The following is a 19,836-nucleotide window of genomic DNA, read 5'->3' as shown; positions in this document are numbered from 1 at the left end:
GCTGTTGTGACAGGCATACAGGTGGCTCTGTGCAGGACTGTGTGTTCAGCACCAGCACTTGTTGCATGGTTTTCGATGATATAAAGCTGTTACGTTCCGAAGTAGCGGACCCTAAAAGCAGAACTTGGATAAAGTTGACAGTTAAGGTTTGATTTATTGTAGAATGGTTCTGTTCTGGAAGGTGAAGTAGGGAGATTGTGGCAGAGCAGGCAAGAGTGGAGACTGGCATGAGACTGGTTGATGGAGGCTGACGAGGACTGCAGATGAATGGTGAACCTGGGATGAATAGTGGACCCGCTTGTCATCCAGTGGACAAATGTTACCCGGGCCATGAAAATCTCTGTCAACATAACTGATGCATTATTATTTCTGAATGAGTAAATAAACAGAATGGCCGACAAGGCCTGAATGTGAAATGCATCGGTGAAGTCACTGACAAAGAAAGGCGTTTTACTTTTGATGTCAAGTAGGAGACCCCCACAAAACCTTTTCTTCTATAGCTCGTCCCCAACAGCGTGTCCCCCTCCTCCATGACCTCTATCATGAGGCAAATCTCCGTTCTACTGAGATTATTTTGAACTGTACGTTCAATTGTTTATGGATTATGAACTATAGTTTCCCCACTAATGTCTCTGGGCGGCAAGGTAGCCCAGCAGCAGTTGACAGCCAGTGTCTAGCCTGTGAGCTCTACCAAAGTAGCCCAGAGGTGAAGAGCAGCTCTAAAGGATGAGTGACCCCAACAGGAGCAGCAGAAGACTGGGGGAGAAGCCCATGATTTTCGTGGCTCTGGTGGTCCGCTGGACAAGAGGGAGTGAGCTTGGTGGCCCAGCGCCAGTTCTTGGCTCTTCTCCCGTTCCCCCAAGAGGAGGGAGGGAGAAGTGGGCCGCAACAAATTGTATGTTGAAACACACCACAAAAGAGACTAGATCTAGCTGCTCGGTTGGCATCTTTGTACTGTAACCTAAAAATCCATGTATGTTGAAAAATATTGCAAGAAAGTTCAGGGTTTGGACCTGTTGCCTCCAGACTGCTAAGGCCATCCTTCATGCTGAAATACTGCAAGGTGTGTATTCAAGCAACCAGCATGTGATCCTCTGGCTAACCCAGCAGCTGCGCCATAGTTTTCAACCAATGATATTCACAGTTTACAGGGAAGAGGTGCTGTCCAAAGCACAGAGAGGCCACGACACATCCAACTCCCCACACATCAATAGCTTCAGACAACTGGAGGCTCAAAGTCACCTCTGGAGCCCTTTATCCAGAAGCCTGCATTTTTGAGCCCAACCACCAACTGGCTGACTGGAAGGGCCAGACCAAAGTCAATCAGCTTCACTCAGTAGGGCTGATCCTTGTGTTTGACAAGTATTGTGTCATCAGATTTCAAGTGTGTGTAAAGGATGCCGATATCGTTAAGTGCATCAAATACTACTAGTAGCTGGTGACTCACAGCTGACTCAGGTGACTCAGTAGCTGTAGCTACAGCTACATTCTGAGAACAGCAACTAAAACAACCTAATACTATATGACAAATCAAGCAAAATATATACATGCTACAAATGAATAGAGAGGTGTTCTACTTTGCACGGAGCATTGGAACAAAAACAATTCCCCCCCGGGGATTAATAAAGTATTCTGAATCTTAATCTGAATCTGAAGTCTGCTCCCCTTCTGAATGTCCATCAGGGGACCAAATTTCAGAAAAGATGTGTGGTAATAATGCCTAGATACATTTTGAGATTCTATTTCGAACAAGTGGTTTTACACAAACTAATGGTATTTTACAATCTTTCTTTACAATCCGACTGTTTTGACTAATTCTGATGGTGGTGACAAAACACACAGTTTTTAAGTGAAACTCATACAGGAACCATTTCATTTTCTTTCTGTGTGCTTGCTGCCTCTGGCTTCTTTTTATGAAACATTTATGTAATAAACTGAAATAATCCTTTTATACAGAAGAGGTGATATTGACATGTCATGGTTGTGACAGACACAGCAATAATATGTAAAAAAAAAAAAAAATGGGAAAAAATACCAAACTTATAGCAGTGCTAAATGGGGCCCTGAATATAATTTAAGGATCCCATTAAACCGCAATATGTCTTGTAATGTTTAATTTTAGCCTCCTTATTTATAATATACATGTTTTTTCATTTATTTCCACCACAGACAGGCCTATGTATCCCCAACATGAATGTGACCCCCCAGTGACTAACACTACAAATGTAACCACTTTATAAAATTTGCACAAAATATGTGCAGGCGACTGCAGGAAGAATCTATAGGCATGCTAAGGTCAGCATGCTAACATAATCACAATCATTTACTGCATGTCCTGCTAGTGGCTGCTTGCCTTTGAGGAATGCTTATGAGATGCTGGACAACACCGCTACAGACATCTTCACACTCCTTCATGTCTAAGAATCTGAGGAAGACAAATCACTCTCTGGTTGAACTGCACGTTAAGGCCATAATCTGTGATGTGACTGTCACACCCGTGACTATTGATTGATTGGCACGAGTCAACAAGATGATGTCCATGGCAGCATATCGTTTCCGCGTGACCAGATAGGCAAATGAGTCGTACCTGACAGGCTGTACTCAGGGCAGCAAAGCCTCACAGGCTAGGGATCGTTTTTTCTTCCGCCTGTTGATACTGCGCCGGAAAAGTGCAGACACACTGACCGGAAAAAACGATAGCCGTATTTATTAATTGTCACTTAAACCATTTGCTCGCATGAGTTCGGCATCGAGAGTGCACGTCGTACCAAAAGTTTAAAAAGAAATGAAACAGAAACCAACTCGTTTGATGAAAAACTGCTTTCCTTCACATGACTGTAAACGCATGCGCAGTCAACCGGTTGTAACTCGAAGTATTCAATAATCTGGGAAGCTGTTTGCACTGGACACCTCACAGCAAAGCGAGAACAAACTACTGTGTGTTGTTTCGCAGAACAGGGGGCGTCTTTCACCGCAGCATCCAGGGACAGAGTCTGACTGACGAGCAGCCATGAGCTTCTTTGGTTTTGGTCAAAGTGCGGACATCGATATAGTTCTGAATGACGCCGAAACGAGAAAGAAAGCTGAGCATAAAAGCGAAGACGGCAGAAAGGACAAGTATTTTCTCTTCTACGACGGGGAGACGGTATCGGGGAAAGTCAACGTTACGCTTAAGTACCCGGGAAAGAGGCTTGAGCACAACGGCATCAAGATTGAGTTCATCGGCCAGATAGGTGAGCGGCTGGCGGGCCTGCGTTTTCACACCGAGCCCGCTCACAGAAGTGGCCAAAGTATGACAGGAGATATTGAAGAGCTAGCTACAGGCGCTCACTGCACTACTGTACAGCCACAGGCTGTAGTTAATTACATTTATCCTAATAGGTAACGTGTTGCCGGCCAACAATAGACTACTGTACTGTCGTAACAAGTGTCAGTTTGAAGTGTCAGGTCTCGTGACAGATGTAGCTAACATCAGCTGACACATCAGCCATTGGCTAACTGTGTCATTGAACTTTGGCCCGTGTTTTTTTAAAATGTTGAGCTGTTCTGTGAGATGACAGCTGTGACTTTCATTTGAAGTAACTTTCTTAGTTTACGGACAGAAGTCCTGGGTTCATGTTACACAATGCAGTTAGTAATAGACTGCAAATAAAAGTTGCTGTTATGCTATTAGCCATTAGCTAATTCATGTTGAACATTAGAAATTACGTAAACCTCACACGTGACTGCTGGACGATTACCACCAAAACTAAGTACATTTTCTGAATTACCCTATTTTAAGTGCAAGTTTGAGGTACTTTGTATTTGCCAGAGTATTCAGATTTTCTTAATATTTGAAATATTTTACCCCACGACATTTATCTGATAAGTATTGTTATATGTGGTTATTTAGTTATGATTAGATTAAAGTTGCACAATGTAGCCTAGTTTAAGAAAATAAACTCTAATACAATTAGAAAAGAAAGCTCTTAATTAAATGATTGATTGATGCCTTAATAAGTAAATAAACACACTCGCTTTGTGTTCATGGCTGAAAAAACAAACTGACCTAAAGGACAACACAATTTATACAGTTTTACTTTGTTTATATTTGGCGGACCCTGCAACATTTCCAGCTTCGAACAGTGTTCTGAGAACCTTGTTTTCCTCTGAGAACAGCTTGTTTATTCACTTTTGGGAAAGACGCATATTTCTGAGTATGTATTATGACCTGATTAACACTGTGAATATTAAAATTCTGAGTTTGAATTTCTTCTCAAAACCTACATAGTGCCCCTTTAAACTGCCCGATAGTATTACGATATTAAGCAGCTAGAATTACCTCAACATTGACCAGCTGTGACATTAAAATGCTATTTACATATTAATGCATTGGTAATAACAGCCCCATGATAATATAGAAAAAATAACAGGTGTCACATCATTCAGTTACATAATGAGTACCATCACTTTTGATCCTTAAATGCATGGTGATGACAATATGCAAAATGTTCCTGAATGTTGAATATTCTACATTGTTGTATTTCCCATGTAAAATCATGAAAAATAGGTCACAGGGTGCTCATCTCATAAGTAGATCTAAGTACTGGGCGCTAAGTCCTTTATCGAGTGAATAATCAAAAATAAAGACAAGGACAGCACTCCCATTTGATATTAGCATTGCCACACAGATGTTTTAGGCAAGCAAGCTACTCCTCTTCAGTGTGTATTTTGGCCTTCTTTCACAATCAATAAACACAGGTGAGGTTGTTTTGGGTCTCAGTCTATACAGTCCAATATCCAAGTCAGTCAGACAAGTAGTGAGTAGATACTGGCACATAATGAAAAGTGACCCTCAGACCTCCAGTTCATTTCAAACTCTGCCCAGAATTTTTTAATAAAAGGACAGTACTTACATATTTGTTTAGGTAAGTCAGATTTGCCTAAGAGACCTTTTTAGATTTTGTTTCAGATCCCTAGTGGTAATTCTCCTTGTCATAACTGTGTACACTGCTATTCTATAATCGATCGTCTGTTGTTGTCATTAAGTTAGCATATTGGGACCCTGAATCTGTATAGGATGAATAAGGAGATAGTATTTGCTTGTTTCCAATTATATTCATATATCTAATTGTGTTGTGTTGCTGTGATATTTATTTTGTACAATATGAGATTCTGTGCTTGAAAATCATGAGGCTCCTCCTGTCGGGATGTACCATTTGTGTTGATTGCGGTTACCTATAATTACCCCACCTGTGTATATTGCCAGAATACGCACTGAAGAAAGGCAAATGGCCCATGTGGCAATATTCAATAGTCAAATGGGTGTTCTGTCCATTTCCTTATCTTTATACAAGTTAAAATAATTAAATTAATCTTTTATTTAAGCTAGAATGCATTAAATAACACACACTGATTTTGGTATGGTCTATGGACTCAACAAAACTAGGGAGTGTGTCTTTGGTTGGCTTAACATGGTGAATCTTAAATTATATTGGGTGTTGTGGAAAACGACTAATGAAAATGTATTCTTTATCTGGACCTAACTGCACAAAGGTTGCACTGTGTAAAGACAGCCTCAGGGCCCACTTGATTGGGAAAAGATAACCCCTCATTCATTCCAGCTACATGTTATTTGTAGTCTTTCAAGACTACAAACTTTTTATTTAAATGTCTTTTATAATGTATTGTATTGTATAATGCAGTCTGTCTAGTTGAACTGGGTTTGTAGCAACAGACAAGCAACAGGTTCCTCTTATTTTGTCCTTTCCAGACCCGTAAAGCATAAATGGACATTTTACATTACTGCAGCACCCCTCCCTTTCCCCTTTTTCAGTTCAGCACAGTTTGTCTACAAGTAAAGAAGAAGAAGAGGCACTTTGGATCAGATGCTGACAGGCAAAATGGCAGCCTTAAAGGTGGCATGTGAAAAAAAGCTGTTGAAGCTACAAAGATGGTGTACACAAAGTCTGCTCTATGTCAGATTGTTAAGAGATGAAGTAAATGAACTGTTATGGCCCAGTCATTAGATCATGAGCCTGGTGGTGCTTCAGGTTAAACGCTTTAAAAGGATTTGGCTTCAGACCATACACAAATATTATAAAAATGATATGAATGTCCTCCAATTCAGCTGTCTGACGCCATAAGTCTGTGTTTTCCAGAGCTGTACTACGACAGAGGAAACCACCATGAGTTTGTGTCTCTTGTGAAAGACTTGGCACGGCCAGGGGAGCTCACACAGTCACAGACGTTTGACTTTGAGTTCACACATGTGGAGAAACCCTACGAGTCTTACACCGGTCAGAACGTCAAATTACGGTAAGTTCTGCCGTGTGCTTTTTGAGTTGTTGTTTAAGTAAAACCACTGTGTCTTCATTAGAAGATATAGTCATTTGTTTGTTTCTCACACACACACACACACACACACACACACACACACACACACTTCAGATCATCAAATCATACATCGAGGAGTAATGACTAAATTAAAAGATAAACTTCTGGATGCTGGTTGGTGCAGGGTAAACCTAGGATACGAAGATTCAAATATATTATCTATCTTGTTAAATTACAGTTAGACACAAAACGCAACTTATTGTGTTGCACATGTTGCTTCATCTCATTTGCTCTGTGCTTGATTGCCATCAGGTGCTGATTAGTGGAGAGTCCAACAGGTTCACATTCCCCAATACAAGTGGACTTCAAAAAGTCAACAACAGTATGCAGACACAATTCCACTACACATAACTAGAACAAACCTTACATTTCCTGAGTGTAATAAGACCTATTCCATCTGCAATACTACAGAGGGTAGATACAGAACGAAGCAATACATTTCATCATGGTATCTTTACGTAATACGACATCCTTGTTACTGTTGGCATGTTAAATTACTTATGGTAAAAAAGTATACATTGGAAAATATGCTTATTTGCTGAGAGTTATGTGTGGACCTATTTCATGACCACCACTCGTAAAACCATGACTTGTTTGTTTTTGGTGCTTTTGGTAATGACTAATCAACAAATAAGGTATATTGTGTTGGTTGGGGAGCTGGTAGGTGTTTTTTTTTCTACCTTTGAACAGAGCCAGGCTAGCTGCTTTCCCTGTTTACTGTCTAAATGCTAGGCTAAGCTAATGCTCTCCTCGCTTTAGTGTCATATTTAACACACAAACTTAAGGGTGGTATCAGTCTAACTCTTGTCAAGAAAATCACTAACAGTATTTCCCAAAATCATAAAATGTGTTCCTCCAACTTTTGTCCCAAAGATTCTTCATCTACTGTCATAAATGGCAACGGAAAGCGGCAACTTTAAAAATCTGTATCCAGCAAATGTTCACCGTCTTTGCTTGAGAGTGACTGAAGATTAATCGGTTATTAAAATAGTTGTCAACTAATTGTTGCAGCTCTATTTGTAGCTGTGCAGCTAGCTATAGGACTCAATGTTTACCCTGGCAAAATCCAACTTAGACTAATGAAATGTGAGTCAAACTCTGTAGAGCAGAGCCTGGCAAGCAGAGATGTGACCTCTCTAAAGGATATAAACTTTTTTCTTAACAACATAGATTTTCCTCTGGCCAAACTTTCTTTGCCCCACTGGTGGTAAGAATCTAAGATTATTTAGTTTTTCTTCCATTTTTTCATCCATCTAGCAGCTTCTGCTAGTTTTGTATCGAGCAGTACAGCCTAACAGAGCCTCTCACTGATCATAGTGTTACAGTGTTGGAGTTTTGTTTCATAGACATGTGATCTTTTTTTATTTCTTTATTATTCTTTTAGCTACTTTCTGAGGGCGACAGTAGCCCGAAGACTGAATGACATCAGCAAAGAGCTGGACATCGTGGTCCACACACTCAGCACCTACCCTGAGCTCAACTCCTCCATCAAGATGGAAGTGGGCATCGAGGACTGTCTACACATAGAGTTTGAGTACAACAAGTCCAAGTATGATTTTCTCTGTGCAATAATACACTACAATAACTCAAGAGATAGTGGGTGTGTGGTTTTGACAGACCATCCCCTTTGTTTCCAGGTATCACCTAAAAGATGTGATTGTTGGGAAGATTTACTTTTTGCTGGTGAGGATTAAAATCAAACACATGGAGATCGACATCATCAAGCGGGAGACGACTGGCACAGGACCAAACGTCTACCATGAGAACGACACGATCGCAAAGTATGAGATTATGGACGGTGCCCCAGTCAGAGGTAATGATGAGGTTTTTACCTAATTTTAATGGTTAATGAACTGTATTTCTATTGTGAGTCTCTGTTTGTCACACACTAAATCTGCTTCTGACTTGTGCTGCAGGAGAGTCCATCCCCATCAGGCTGTTTCTAGCAGGCTATGAGATGACACCCACCATGAGGGACATTAACAAGAAGTTCTCAGTGCGGTACTACCTCAACCTGGTCCTCATCGATGAAGAGGAGCGACGCTACTTCAAACAGCAGGTACACATACTGCACAAGGCTTCATGTTGGCTTGGAAGTTTATCTGTGGTTCTTCTGTTGACTCCACAAGAGTTTTATTCTGTGCTTGGTTATAGTGATTTTTGTCTCTATCTCTTCTCATTCAACTGTATGTATCTATGTGCAGATACCATATCAGTAGGGCTGACCTGAATGCCTCGAATTTTCAAAGTCTCTACTGTTTAAAACAGAAAAATACTTTGCACATCAATTTCATGAGCCAGGTGCACAGGAGAGGGAATGAGAAGACCGATATGACCAATTTGAGAAGTCTTAAAAAACATAAACATAAAAACATTAAACGTTTTATTTAGACAGTTTAGAGTTTGCTTGCAAAGTTAATGCTTCTACTGTTGAGATGATTATCAACATCCAAATCAGCATTCAGCATTGTGCCCAATAAACTACCCTATACCCTATCAATTACACATCACAAGTAAAAGCCTACCAATGGCTATTGTGCCACAGAGGCTGGAGCTGCTTCAATGAGTGAGCGGTGTCAAAGATGATCTATTTCTATAATGACAAGCATGCCCAGTTTCCCAGCTACTTCCAATGAACAAGAGTGAGTTCCTGCAAACACTTTTTTATCTCTGCATTGATGGATTCATTATAAATAGGTCAATGTCTCAGTTACAAAGACCCTTCTCAAAACACAAGACTCACAAATACAAATACAGCCCTCAGTTGAATGATGGTCCACATCTACGGGTGAAGGTGCTCGAGGTTTGTCCACAATCAAATGCATGTATTTGTGAGCTGTAAGTTCGTTAGTGTAATATTTTGAAAAGGTTTTTGTGATTGGTCTTTTTTAATAAATCCGAGGGGAAAAGTGTGGACAGGAATGTACTCTTTTTTTATTGGAATTAGATTTTTGGGAGGATTTGTTTCCCTTCACCACAAATGCAGAGAAACAGAAAGTGGTGTGTGTTGCATCCGACTCCGTTTAACCAGGCAAAAGAGATTCTTGCTTATAAGTCAGTAGCCGTTTTTAAACAGCCTCTCCACATTATCTCCGGAGCAGTGGTTCGGCAATTCTCCGCCGACGGTGATTCACACAGAGCGAAGCATCTCCGCCTTCACCTGTGTAATTCACACAGAAAGCCGGCGCTGCGGCTCCTAAAGAGGCGTGACGGTTGCTCCTCCCATCATTTCTTCAGACAAACCCAGCACACATCAGTCTTGTCTTTCACTGTCACTGCATCTAGATTTAAGGAATTATTACTTTGAAATTAACAGCCACAGTAAAACTGTATTTTACACTTTGATGGTGGAGTTATTCATCTGTGGTTCAAAAGTGTGTGGAACTGTCGGGTGTTTGTATAGATCACAGATCAGCTATGCTCCGTGAGGGAGCGTTTCTGCTCTGCATGCAAAAATGGTAGTTCTGAATATTTGCAAGTAATTACGGTCCCAAATACGGTATTCTGGACATCCATATCAGAATATTAAAGGGCCGTTGCTGTTACTGCTGTAACGCATGAAGTTCAGTTGCAAACCATTGCATTTTAGGATTAAATCATTGTGAATCCCTTAAAGCTGTTCAATATTAAAAGTGTTCATTTAGTGTAACACCTAAATGCACATGCAGCAATTTCATTTAATGAATTCTCTAGCTCCATTTCCTCACATGTGATGATTTGCTGCTTTTCTCTGTTGAATGTTATTGTACGCTCAATGTATTTTGGTTTTGGACATAACTAGCAATTTGAAGACATCACCTTGAACTCCTTTTCACATTTTTTGAGACTGTGTGAGAATGAGAAAAAAAAAAAACTGAAAAAAATCATGATACAACATGATAATAGACAATGAAAATGATAATTAGCTGCAGCCTTGCTCCCTATTAACTTTAATACTGGACACACTACTAAAAAACGGCGATTGTCCTGCTAAAGCAGATATGACAATAACAAGAATTGTTTTTATTCAACAGCTCTTGTGGGCGTCATTTTGCCAATCTCCATCATTCAGAAATCAGAGTGTTTGATATCTGTATCAAATCCATCATAGTTCCATGCAGAGTAAATGTGAGAGATAGCCATTGGCACAATACCATCCTCTATATCATTAATATTGTATGTTGCAGGAGGTCACCCTGTGGAGGAAAGGTGACATAGTGAGGAAGAGTATGTCTCACCAAGCAGCCATCGCTTCCCAGCGCTTCGAAGGCTCCTACAATCCAGAGAGGAGCCAGAGTCAGAACAACGCAGAGGACGATGACAGTTAAAGCCCGGCTCATATTTTGCCTCGGTGTAGTGAGTGTATGAGCAAAAGAGAGCTCAGCAATTGTCTACAAATTCTGAATGTGAATATCACGTGTTTTCATCAAGATAGAATGCACTGCAGTATTCTTCAGGATGTGTGTGTGAGAGTAAATGAGAGAGGCTTTGACATGTGCAGTTGTGTGTGTATGTATGTGTGTGTGTGTGTGTTGTATGTGTGTAAGTTTGTGCGTCAAGGGCGCAAGAAGTCAGACAAGGCTCAGGCTGTAGTTGCAAGTAATTGTTTGTGTTTGTTTTAACCACCTTGAAGTACCAGCTGGGTGGAGTTTACCACATTAAGACAGATGAGACAAATTTCTTCGTCACAAAGAAACTGCACAAAATCAACTTAGAAGTGCTTAACTCAGTTTTCTGGCATTTATTGTACAGTTCAGTGTGGCAGACTTCACCCATTAGGTGCACTTAAATATCATTTGCAAATACTGTTTGACCAATATCTTGAATTCACATGTGTGTATGTATGTACAATATGTGGCAGAGAGCCACCACGGGTGTATTTCTAACATGACCTTTTGCTCTGCTGGAAGATTGCGCTGTACAGAAACTGTAGTTATACAGTTGGTTTCTATAAATTGGGTAGATAATAGTTCTTACAGTACAATTCTGTATGTGTACCCAAAGGAATATGACATTGTGTAATTAATTCCTTATCATTCATTATTTCACTGCCATGCCCTCCTTTCATTTGGTTTCAATTTAAAAAATGGTGTCTCTTAATTAAAAAAAAACAAACAAGCAATTACTCTTAGATAATAACAAGAGATATAAGACTGAAAACATGCTGTATTTGAAAGGAAATGCATTTACATATTTGTATAAGACGATGCTTAAAATATTTTCATACATTCCAAGGCTCTCATCAGAAATAGGCATAACTGTAGAGTATTTATTTTTTTAAGAAACCTCCAGCATTTGACATGTTCTAGGCGTCAGTTGGTTGTAGCTCAGTATCTGTCGTTGCCACTGCTGCTAAAACAAACGTGGCACTTGTGACTGCTGTGTGATTTTTACATCCATCGCTGTTCCACTCTCTGGTAGTTTGAAGCCCTGCTTTCTTATTTGCACTATGATCTTTCTGCTTTTTTTTCTGCTCAGTGCTATTTATGATCTCACTGGACTCATTGAAGGGGTTGGGAGTAGAGTGAAAATCAGACTTACCCTAACCCTTAATTACCCAGGCATCACTTCATATCTAATATAGACAGTGTTACATCTGTGTTTAGCTACAAAGTCAACAGAGAGGCTGTTCAGAGCTGGTATCAACATCCATCCTAAGAGATCAGATGACATGTGGACTGCTTTAAGGACTGGCGTGAAGATACATTGAGGACATATTAGAGATCTGATCACAGACCCCTTTCAGAGGTGGAACTGGTCTGAGATGGAACTTAGACCAGCCTGTCTGCTTCTGTGACTAAGGTGCATCAACCGGCATTTAAAGCAGTTGTTTGAACACACTGTTTCAACTGATTTCACCCTTTACACTAACTTAAAGAAAAAACACATTTTATGGACAGTAAACATGCCAAATTTTGTCTTGTTCGGAGGGATTTTAAACACTGTTGCTGACCAATCCGCCTAAATGGGCTTTCTTGTTAATTCAGCACATGTAATACATGAGGTACTTTCTTTATCTGTGTAAAAATCACGTATCTGTTTTTCCCACTGATGTGGTGTGTTTATTTCTATCAGTTTGAATGGATGTTGATACCAGGTCTTAATAACCTCATATATGCTTGTGAGTCCTGCCTTTTAGTAGGACTGACTGTGCTGTTTGGTTAGTTAGCTTTGCGCCTAAGGACTTACTGCCAAAATGTTTGAATGCAATACTAGAAAACAGTTGCCACAGTGTACTGCTTTCTTCTCATTCGGACTGTGCTCATCTGCTAGTGTCACTTCATATGTTAAAAAACAGGTTAGTGTAAAGGTGATTTCACCTAATGGTAGTGTTAAAAAGAAAAAAGAATGTATAAGACATAGTCATATTGAGCATTAATTTTAATTCATACACCGAAGAGTTTGTAACTGTATATTATCATCAGGGTTTTTGTTACTTCTGGCAGGCAGGGTCAATAACTCAGTTCCTGTGCCAGCACTTCTTTTCATTAAATCTTACTTGTCCATACTTATAAAAAGAGCACACTGGTAAGAACAAAGTGTTAAGCACTGATGCTGAACCCCAGCTTTTGGCCTGTTGTCCTTAGATTGCCCTAGCCTGAAATTATTTGTTTGTGCGAGTTGCACTGTGTAAATTTGTCAATCTATTACTCTGTATCATGAACGTTTAAGACATTTTTATATTTTGTACTTTCTCTGTCTCAGTTTTTCAAACACTTGTCCCCTGCTAAACTGTCAGCATACTGTTGCTCAGGTAACTGCTAAAATATAGGATGCACAGGCCCACAGCGATGTGTTGATTTGAGCTGACAAGACACTTTAATCTGGATTAATGTCGCTTGACTTCAGGGTTAAGAGTGTTTGTCTTATTAAGAGATTCTTCCTTTCTCATACAGTTGGTGGAAGAAATCACTTCTGTATTGTGATTTCTATTAGGGGACTGTACCTAAATTATTTGGTTGGAAAAACACAACACTTTATTATGGTCATGCATCAATAATTTTTACTTAGCCCAAAATTGCAAAATAGAAGTAGAATTGTATTTGATAATCGCCAAATGAATAATAAACTTCACATTCACTTCACAACAAGTGGGGTTTGCTGAACAGGTATAATATTGTAGGTTAGCTCAATATGAAATTGTAAATTTTTGTATTTTAAAAAGTAGTTCATAACCTTTAGTTTCTAGATGGATGACTTACAATTCTATATTCTTTCTTCTTTTTTCACTGTTTATAGGAGGATCACAAATCAACTTTCAAGGCGCAAACAACCAACTACTGTATAGAAGTTTGTAAATTCTGCACTTTGTAGGTTATTGAAGGCAATTCGGCTGCATATTGTCAGCTCTATTTATTGGCTAGAATTTCACAGATACTGATAGATAGTCAATAACATAAATTTCCCAATGTCAGGCTGGTAATTTGGATATGTATCACTAGAATTTCCCTTGGTATTTTGGTGCATAACATTTCAACATAGTAGAAAAAATATAAAAATAGTACTCAACAGTGCAGTTCATCTAAAATATTTTTAAAAAGTACAGTAAAATTATTTTGATATAAAGTATATAAAATATTTTTCTTTTTTAAATTAAAAGAGCTGAACAGTGTTCAAATGAAGAGGATGGAATGTCCAAACTATAGATAGCACTAAGTGACACAGGTGCATACAGAATGGATTGAAAGGGGAGCAGATTGCTCGTTAAAAGTGCTTCAGCTTCAGCAAAAAATTGTCGGTTGTTTGCACATCTATAATTGTCAAAACTAACATCTTGGTCCTACTACTATGCTGCAGTTTGTTTGTTTTTTTACAGTAAACTTCACAAGAATAGGATGAGATCAAATATAAATCTGGAGAAAATGTAACATCCTCCCCCCCCTTCTCTAACTCCACCTATCATGTTCAAAAATTTCTTACAGTCCCAAAGTTGTTAAGAAACTATTCGTATTATTTTTCCTACTGACCTCGCTGTCCTTTAATTTGGCAGTTACCTCCATTCATACGATAACGCTATCTGTCGGAGAAGAAGTACCATTCCAGTAACCCAAAGCAACTCTGGAGTATAAACAGTACATGTATTGTTTGCAGTTGTTCTGTTATGTGGCTGTGATTTTAAAGCTTTGCCAGTCCTGGTACAGACACACAGTAGCTCAACGCGCCTGCTTCCTAATGAAGAGTAAACTGAGATTAGAAATAGAAAAGAATGATCGAATGTACAGTGTAAATGCACAATGTAAATGCATCCCTCCTCTTTTGTTTATGTTCATGTCATATTTTATCTCCCTGTCTATAAATGTCGATACTGATCATTTTATATTCCTGTTTTACTTTGAATTAAAAGGGAGTCACTGAAAAACGCATCTCTTCTGTGTTTATTGCATAACATTGATTTGGCCAAGCAGGTATTCTGTTCCTGAATCTCTGACTGTTCAGACTACCCCCCTGATTAGGACATTTTCTAAAAAAAAAACAACAACCTCAAAATGATAAATATACGACAGTTACTTTTACTCATATAAATCATACCTGTGCAGGAGCTGTGACTTCAAATGCATTCATGAAGAGCTAATGTTTATCAGTGGATGTTTAGTCCCTCTCTCAGTGTTGGCAGCCATCCCCAGTAATTCTCACTATGATATGCCACTAGAGGGCAGGTTTGGATTAAAGTTCCTCATGAACTAGATTTTCAGGGAAAAGACTGAAATAATTTCTGTACGTAAAGGCCGTTGCTAATCTGAATTACTTAAAGGGTGGTGATGAGCACAGAGGGGCAGTGTAGACATTCATGCCAAGTGATCACCTATAATTACAATGATCTTTTAGATCTGTAAGTTAAAGTCTACAGCCCCATAACGACTCATGGCAAATCTATTTTGTCTCCGAAAAGAGGCAGAAACTTGTCAGTCCTGAGGCAAATCTTCTGCTTTTATGCAGTGTGCAGACAGCTAAAACTGTTTCCAGTGACTCATTCATCATGTTAAACAGGAAGCGAAACTCTAGCGGCTGAATAGATTCCACAGGAATTATATCGTGCCATGGTATTTTGTGATGAATAGGCCTTCTCCACATCTAGAAAAAAATGTCTGCTATGTGAACGAGAACCTAGCAGCTAAAAGTGAATACTGGATGAATACAGAGTGGAGGTTCTATTATGCGGAGGCACATCTGTCATCAGGAGCGTCCCCTGAAATTCTTCTCTGTGTTCGACACAAAGAGAATAGTGGCACAAGAGAAGACGGACATCATTGAATTGCCCGCCAGACACGAGCAACAACTGCTAGGTCCAGATGTAAACTGAAAGTAGATTAAATTCAGCAGGGAAAGGAAAGCATATGAAGAAGATCTTTTTTTCTGAACTTAGTCTAATTCTTTGTCCTCACATGGATCATCACAGTAAATACAGGCAAATGTCTAAATTGTTGTACCTGTCCAAATTGCTCAGAAAGCCCTAGGGCAGCAGCTCCATTGTTTGTCTGCTATCAAATGTCATCTTCAGAACAAATGTAATGACACCACGCCTTTAGGTTGCTAGAGGAAAAATATGGCTAAATGTGGAATGTCTTCTAAAGCAAGTGGGTAATATAGAGTTATTATCTAATTAATGTTTCATACTTTGTTTATTAATATATTTTTCACATATTCAACATTTAAAAGCATGATGTAGCTCAGTGAAATGTAAGGAATGACTCATGCCAGTATGACGTGACTGACAGAACGTACATGTATGAACTGTTAAAACTGCATATTATAAGTGCAATACTCTGAAGTATCTGTGGTGATTTTCACAAGAATGGATGTGTATAATTTTTTGGTGCAGTTAATGAAAGCCTTAGAAGGAAGAGTTCACCCAAAATATTTCACTTCAGTCATTATCTACTCATTCATAGTTCACAAAACATTTCTGGAGCTTCATAGCAAAACAGTGCTGCAGCATTCTCCTAAACAACCGAAGTGGATGGGGACTTGTTTCAAAACATTCTTAGCAGATATGGTCAAGATTTCAGCTTTAAGAAGGATGTAAATAACATCTTTTCAAATCGATTTAGGGACTCTGATCTTCTGGAGAGTTGGCTTACACCAGAAAAGCAGTATGGAGCCAGTTTATGCTGTTTAGTTTTTTTCTGTTATTTCTTTTACATTTTAAAACAAGTCCCCATCTACTTCAGTTGTTTAAGAGAATCCTGCAGCTCTGTTTTGATGTGAAGCTAAAGAAATCTTTTTGGACTACAAATCTCTTTCCACACTTTCCACCAGCATGAGGGTGAGTAGATGATGACTACGTTTTTATTTTTGGGTGAACTTCCCCTTTAAGTGTATGTATGTAATACCAGCGCAAGAGAATAACTTACAAGTACAACATGTAAGAATCGTTCATGCAGAGGCTGTTATACAGTGGTAAGTTGTTGTGTTGGAGACTGAAATCAAGCACACAGATGAAGAAATCCTTTACTGACCAATATTTGACTGGTGGCTGCAGGTCATTTCTGTTAATGGTTGGGCTTTCTGTTCTAGCCGACAGTAAGGTTCCTTACTTTTATCCTCAGGCTGAGGCAGTCTGACTCTGAAGTCCTCAACTTGGAAAGTCTGAGAGGAGCATCAGCAGGAGTGGGAGGTGAGATTGGGTGACAAGGTTTAAATTTCCTCACTTCATTCAGTTCTTTATTCGCACCTTCCTGGAACGGCAGGATTTTATGATCATCCACCTGCCACTTGAAAATGTACTTGTCAGCCTGCCAATGTAACTGCATTTCACAAGTGCCACACTGCCAGTAATTTTGTCCTAAAATGAGTGTATAATCTCTAAACGACATACCTAAAAATGACAGAGAATATGCATGTAACTGATGCCCAGACCTGCATTTAAACTTTTCCTCATGACAGCTCTGTTTCAGATCATTGATAATTGAGAAAATCTTGCATGAATGACTTACTTCAGTTCACTGGACCTTCAAAAATATGAATTATGATCATTTCAAGCCTAGATTTACATCTATGCCTGAGCTCATTTTCTGTGTACATCCTGTTCAGTTCCAGATGACAAATATTTCTGCTGTTACACAAAGATAGATTGTTTTGAATCACAGTATGATCCAGGATCAGCTTCCTTTTAGTGGTGCTGGACTAAAAGGACATTCTAGCGGTTGCAGGGGCTATATAAAGACAGGGGAGGGGGTGAGGTTTGTAGTTGAGAGTGCTGTGAAGATCAGAGATGTGTGAGTGAACTGGTGGGGTGATACTGGGGCCAGTAAAGCTCTTACCTGTGGTATCACTAATCACAGCCTCATATGCTGGACTCAGAGATCTCTTTTTGAAGCCCCCTTTGGAGGGAAGCACGTTGCTTTCAGAAGATCATGCTGCCTCTGTCTAGTGTGTGTGTGACTGAAACAGCTCACAATCTTCTCACTTCTCAAATCTGTGATTAGAACATCTCTCACATTTCATAATGCCAATGATGTTGAAGCTGCTTTCTCTGGGTTAATTGGCACTTTTCTTGCGAGCTGTTTGTGTTAAAAGGATGTGCTAACTTGCAGCAAGAATGGAGTTCAGTTATTCGCCTGACCATTGACACCAGCTGTTTTTGCATCATAACTGAACAGGCAAAACAGCACAAACAGTAAGCTGTTGGGTAAAACTAAATAATGTATTAATCCAGCCAAGCTGCTGCTCCATGTAAGCTTTGAGTGAACGTGCTCAATATCTGTCAAACACCCACATAGTTCAATAGGGCCACCATTCTGTGATACATAAGTGACAGTGAATTTTCACTCTACTGGCAAATCTTAAGTATTGATTCTGAATGCCTTTACGATGGGTTCGTAAAGAAAACCAAAAGTCTTCTTTGAGCGTTCATTCTTGAAAAGAAAAGAAAAAAACTTAACTCATAGGTCACTTACTAGCTTTTAGCATTTATTTAAGTGTTCCCCTGCTTTTGTTGCAGATGGGGGCCTTTTAGTAGTGGTAGAACTGCACACTGTTAGAGAAAAGGGCTCTTGGCTGCACTTCCCTACTTTTATGCTGCCTTCAGGTGCACCTCCTGCATTTCAACTACTAACATCTGAATTATTTATTCATATGAATGTCCTCTGTTTAAGGCCATTTAGATAATAAAATGTGCTGTCTGGTAGCCATATTGGAGGTCAAAAGGTCTTGGCCGATAGCATTTGTGTATGTGCAATATGGACTTTGCATATCTTGAACTATGACTTAATTAAACTGTTAATTTCTTTGCTGAATGTGGCTGGTTATTAACCATCCCTTGTGTTTACGCAACTAAGTATAGACAATGCTTTCATAGAACTGTTAATTACATTTACATCAAAGCAAAGTTTAAAGATATGTGTATTGGTTATGTTTCAAGAGGCGACAAGTCATTGCCTATTAGCCTAGCATTAGACTGGGAAGGTAGCTGGATGCTCACATACTTTTGAACTACAATGTCATTTGCGTATCTTGGATTTAGTTGAAATTAAAGAACTGACCCTGATTCAAGAATAAAACGTCTAATGTGAATGCGGGTCTGTTTTAAATATTAAAATCCATTAAGGTATTTCGTGTTGTAATAGCAGCATGCATGGGGAAAAAATGCTTTCCATCAGAGCAATCCAAGCAATGTTAAAGAACTATTGCGACGTTCAAAGTCTCAACCACTGTAATTTAAGGCAAGACAGGTCAGTCTTGTTCACTGGAATATAATAGCAAATGACCCTTTCCCTGTTATTTTCCCAGCCGTTTGAATTGTTTGTGAACGACGTTTCCGACAGCACTCGAAGGCAGCACAGAGATAGCGCTGCTCCTCTGCTCCAGTCAGTATCCACTCCGAGGTGTGCTCTCCGTTGAGTTGCATACGGAGGAGAGCCTCTCGACAAGTTTCAACCTGGAAATAGCGTCCCTCTGGCTCCGGTGAAAGGCAAATTTTTTTCTCGCAATTTTGTTTCGAAAGAGAACGGATTCTTCGGAGGAGGATAGCAGTCCCCAGAGCAGAACAGAACAGCAACTGGCTGAGCGCCGCCTGTGAGCCTTGTTGTCCCGGGGGAGCCTTTTTTGTTTGGGGTTAACCTCACTGTGAATACCATTGGCGCGGTTTCCTTCAGCCTGGAGTGTAACTGAGAAAATATTCTCAAATACTTTCTGCCTGACGTGTTTGAGTCCGCCGGGTTTAGCTGTGATGAGGAGAGAATTCAACAGCGGTGAAGCGCCAGACGGAGACAGCGAAAGCTAAGCTCATCTCACCAGCCAACGGTGGTCCCCCGACCGCAGCCTCGACCGCTGAAACACAGGTACTTAGAACTTAGCACGTCAACGCTACGCTCTCGTGGTGTGTGCTTTACCTTCGTTCGCGTTACTTTGCTAGATAATGCTGTGTACGGCTGTAGTTGGTGTTTAGTGGCCAGACAGTGAAATCTGCAAATGTTAGACGGCGAGCATGTGTATTGTGGTGTGTGTGTGTTAGTGTGTGTGAAAGAGAGAGAGAGAGAGAGA

The 19,836-nt window shown here is 39.7% G+C and overlaps 2 protein-coding genes across 5 annotated transcripts in view; both read left to right on the top strand.

Moving 5' to 3' along the window:
• The first annotated feature begins 2,837 nt into the window (after nt 1-2,837).
• On the top strand, nt 2,838-14,717 carry vps26bl (vacuolar protein sorting 26 homolog B, like). The gene is made up of 6 exons (XM_030437077.1): nt 2,838-3,233; nt 6,141-6,297; nt 7,760-7,924; nt 8,013-8,188; nt 8,292-8,434; nt 10,542-14,717. The coding sequence occupies exons 1-6, from the start codon at nt 3,011-3,013 to the stop codon at nt 10,680-10,682; spliced, it is 1,005 nt and encodes a 334-aa protein (XP_030292937.1). The 5' UTR covers nt 2,838-3,010; the 3' UTR covers nt 10,683-14,717.
• Nucleotides 14,718-19,148: 4,431 nt separating this feature from the next.
• Nucleotides 19,149-19,836, top strand: part of arhgap32b (Rho GTPase activating protein 32b) — a 127,882-nt gene continuing 127,194 nt past the window's right edge. For all 4 annotated transcript variants that reach the window (XM_030437072.1, XM_030437074.1, XM_030437073.1 and 1 more), the window contains exon 1: nt 19,149-19,634. The gene's annotated coding sequence lies outside the window, so the exon portion shown is untranslated. The remainder of the gene's footprint in view (nt 19,635-19,836) is intronic.

This window comes from Sparus aurata, chromosome 13 (assembly GCF_900880675.1).
Source record: "Sparus aurata chromosome 13, fSpaAur1.1, whole genome shotgun sequence".
Classification (NCBI taxonomy): domain Eukaryota; kingdom Metazoa; phylum Chordata; class Actinopteri; order Spariformes; family Sparidae; genus Sparus; species Sparus aurata.
Note: the sequence above shows the minus strand (reverse complement) of the source record. Positions and strands in the feature narration are given on the sequence as shown.

Excerpts from the sequence above, each read along its gene's own strand:
- vps26bl (XM_030437077.1), top strand. The coding sequence starts at position 3,011 with ATGAGCTTCTTTGGTTTTGGTCAAAGTGCGGACATCGATATAGTTCTG. Across the intron at positions 6,298-7,759 it reads GGTCAGAACGTCAAATTACG|CTACTTTCTGAGGGCGACAG; the intron begins GTAAGTTCTGCC and ends TTATTCTTTTAG. Across the intron at positions 8,435-10,541 it reads GACGCTACTTCAAACAGCAG|GAGGTCACCCTGTGGAGGAA; the intron begins GTACACATACTG and ends TGTATGTTGCAG.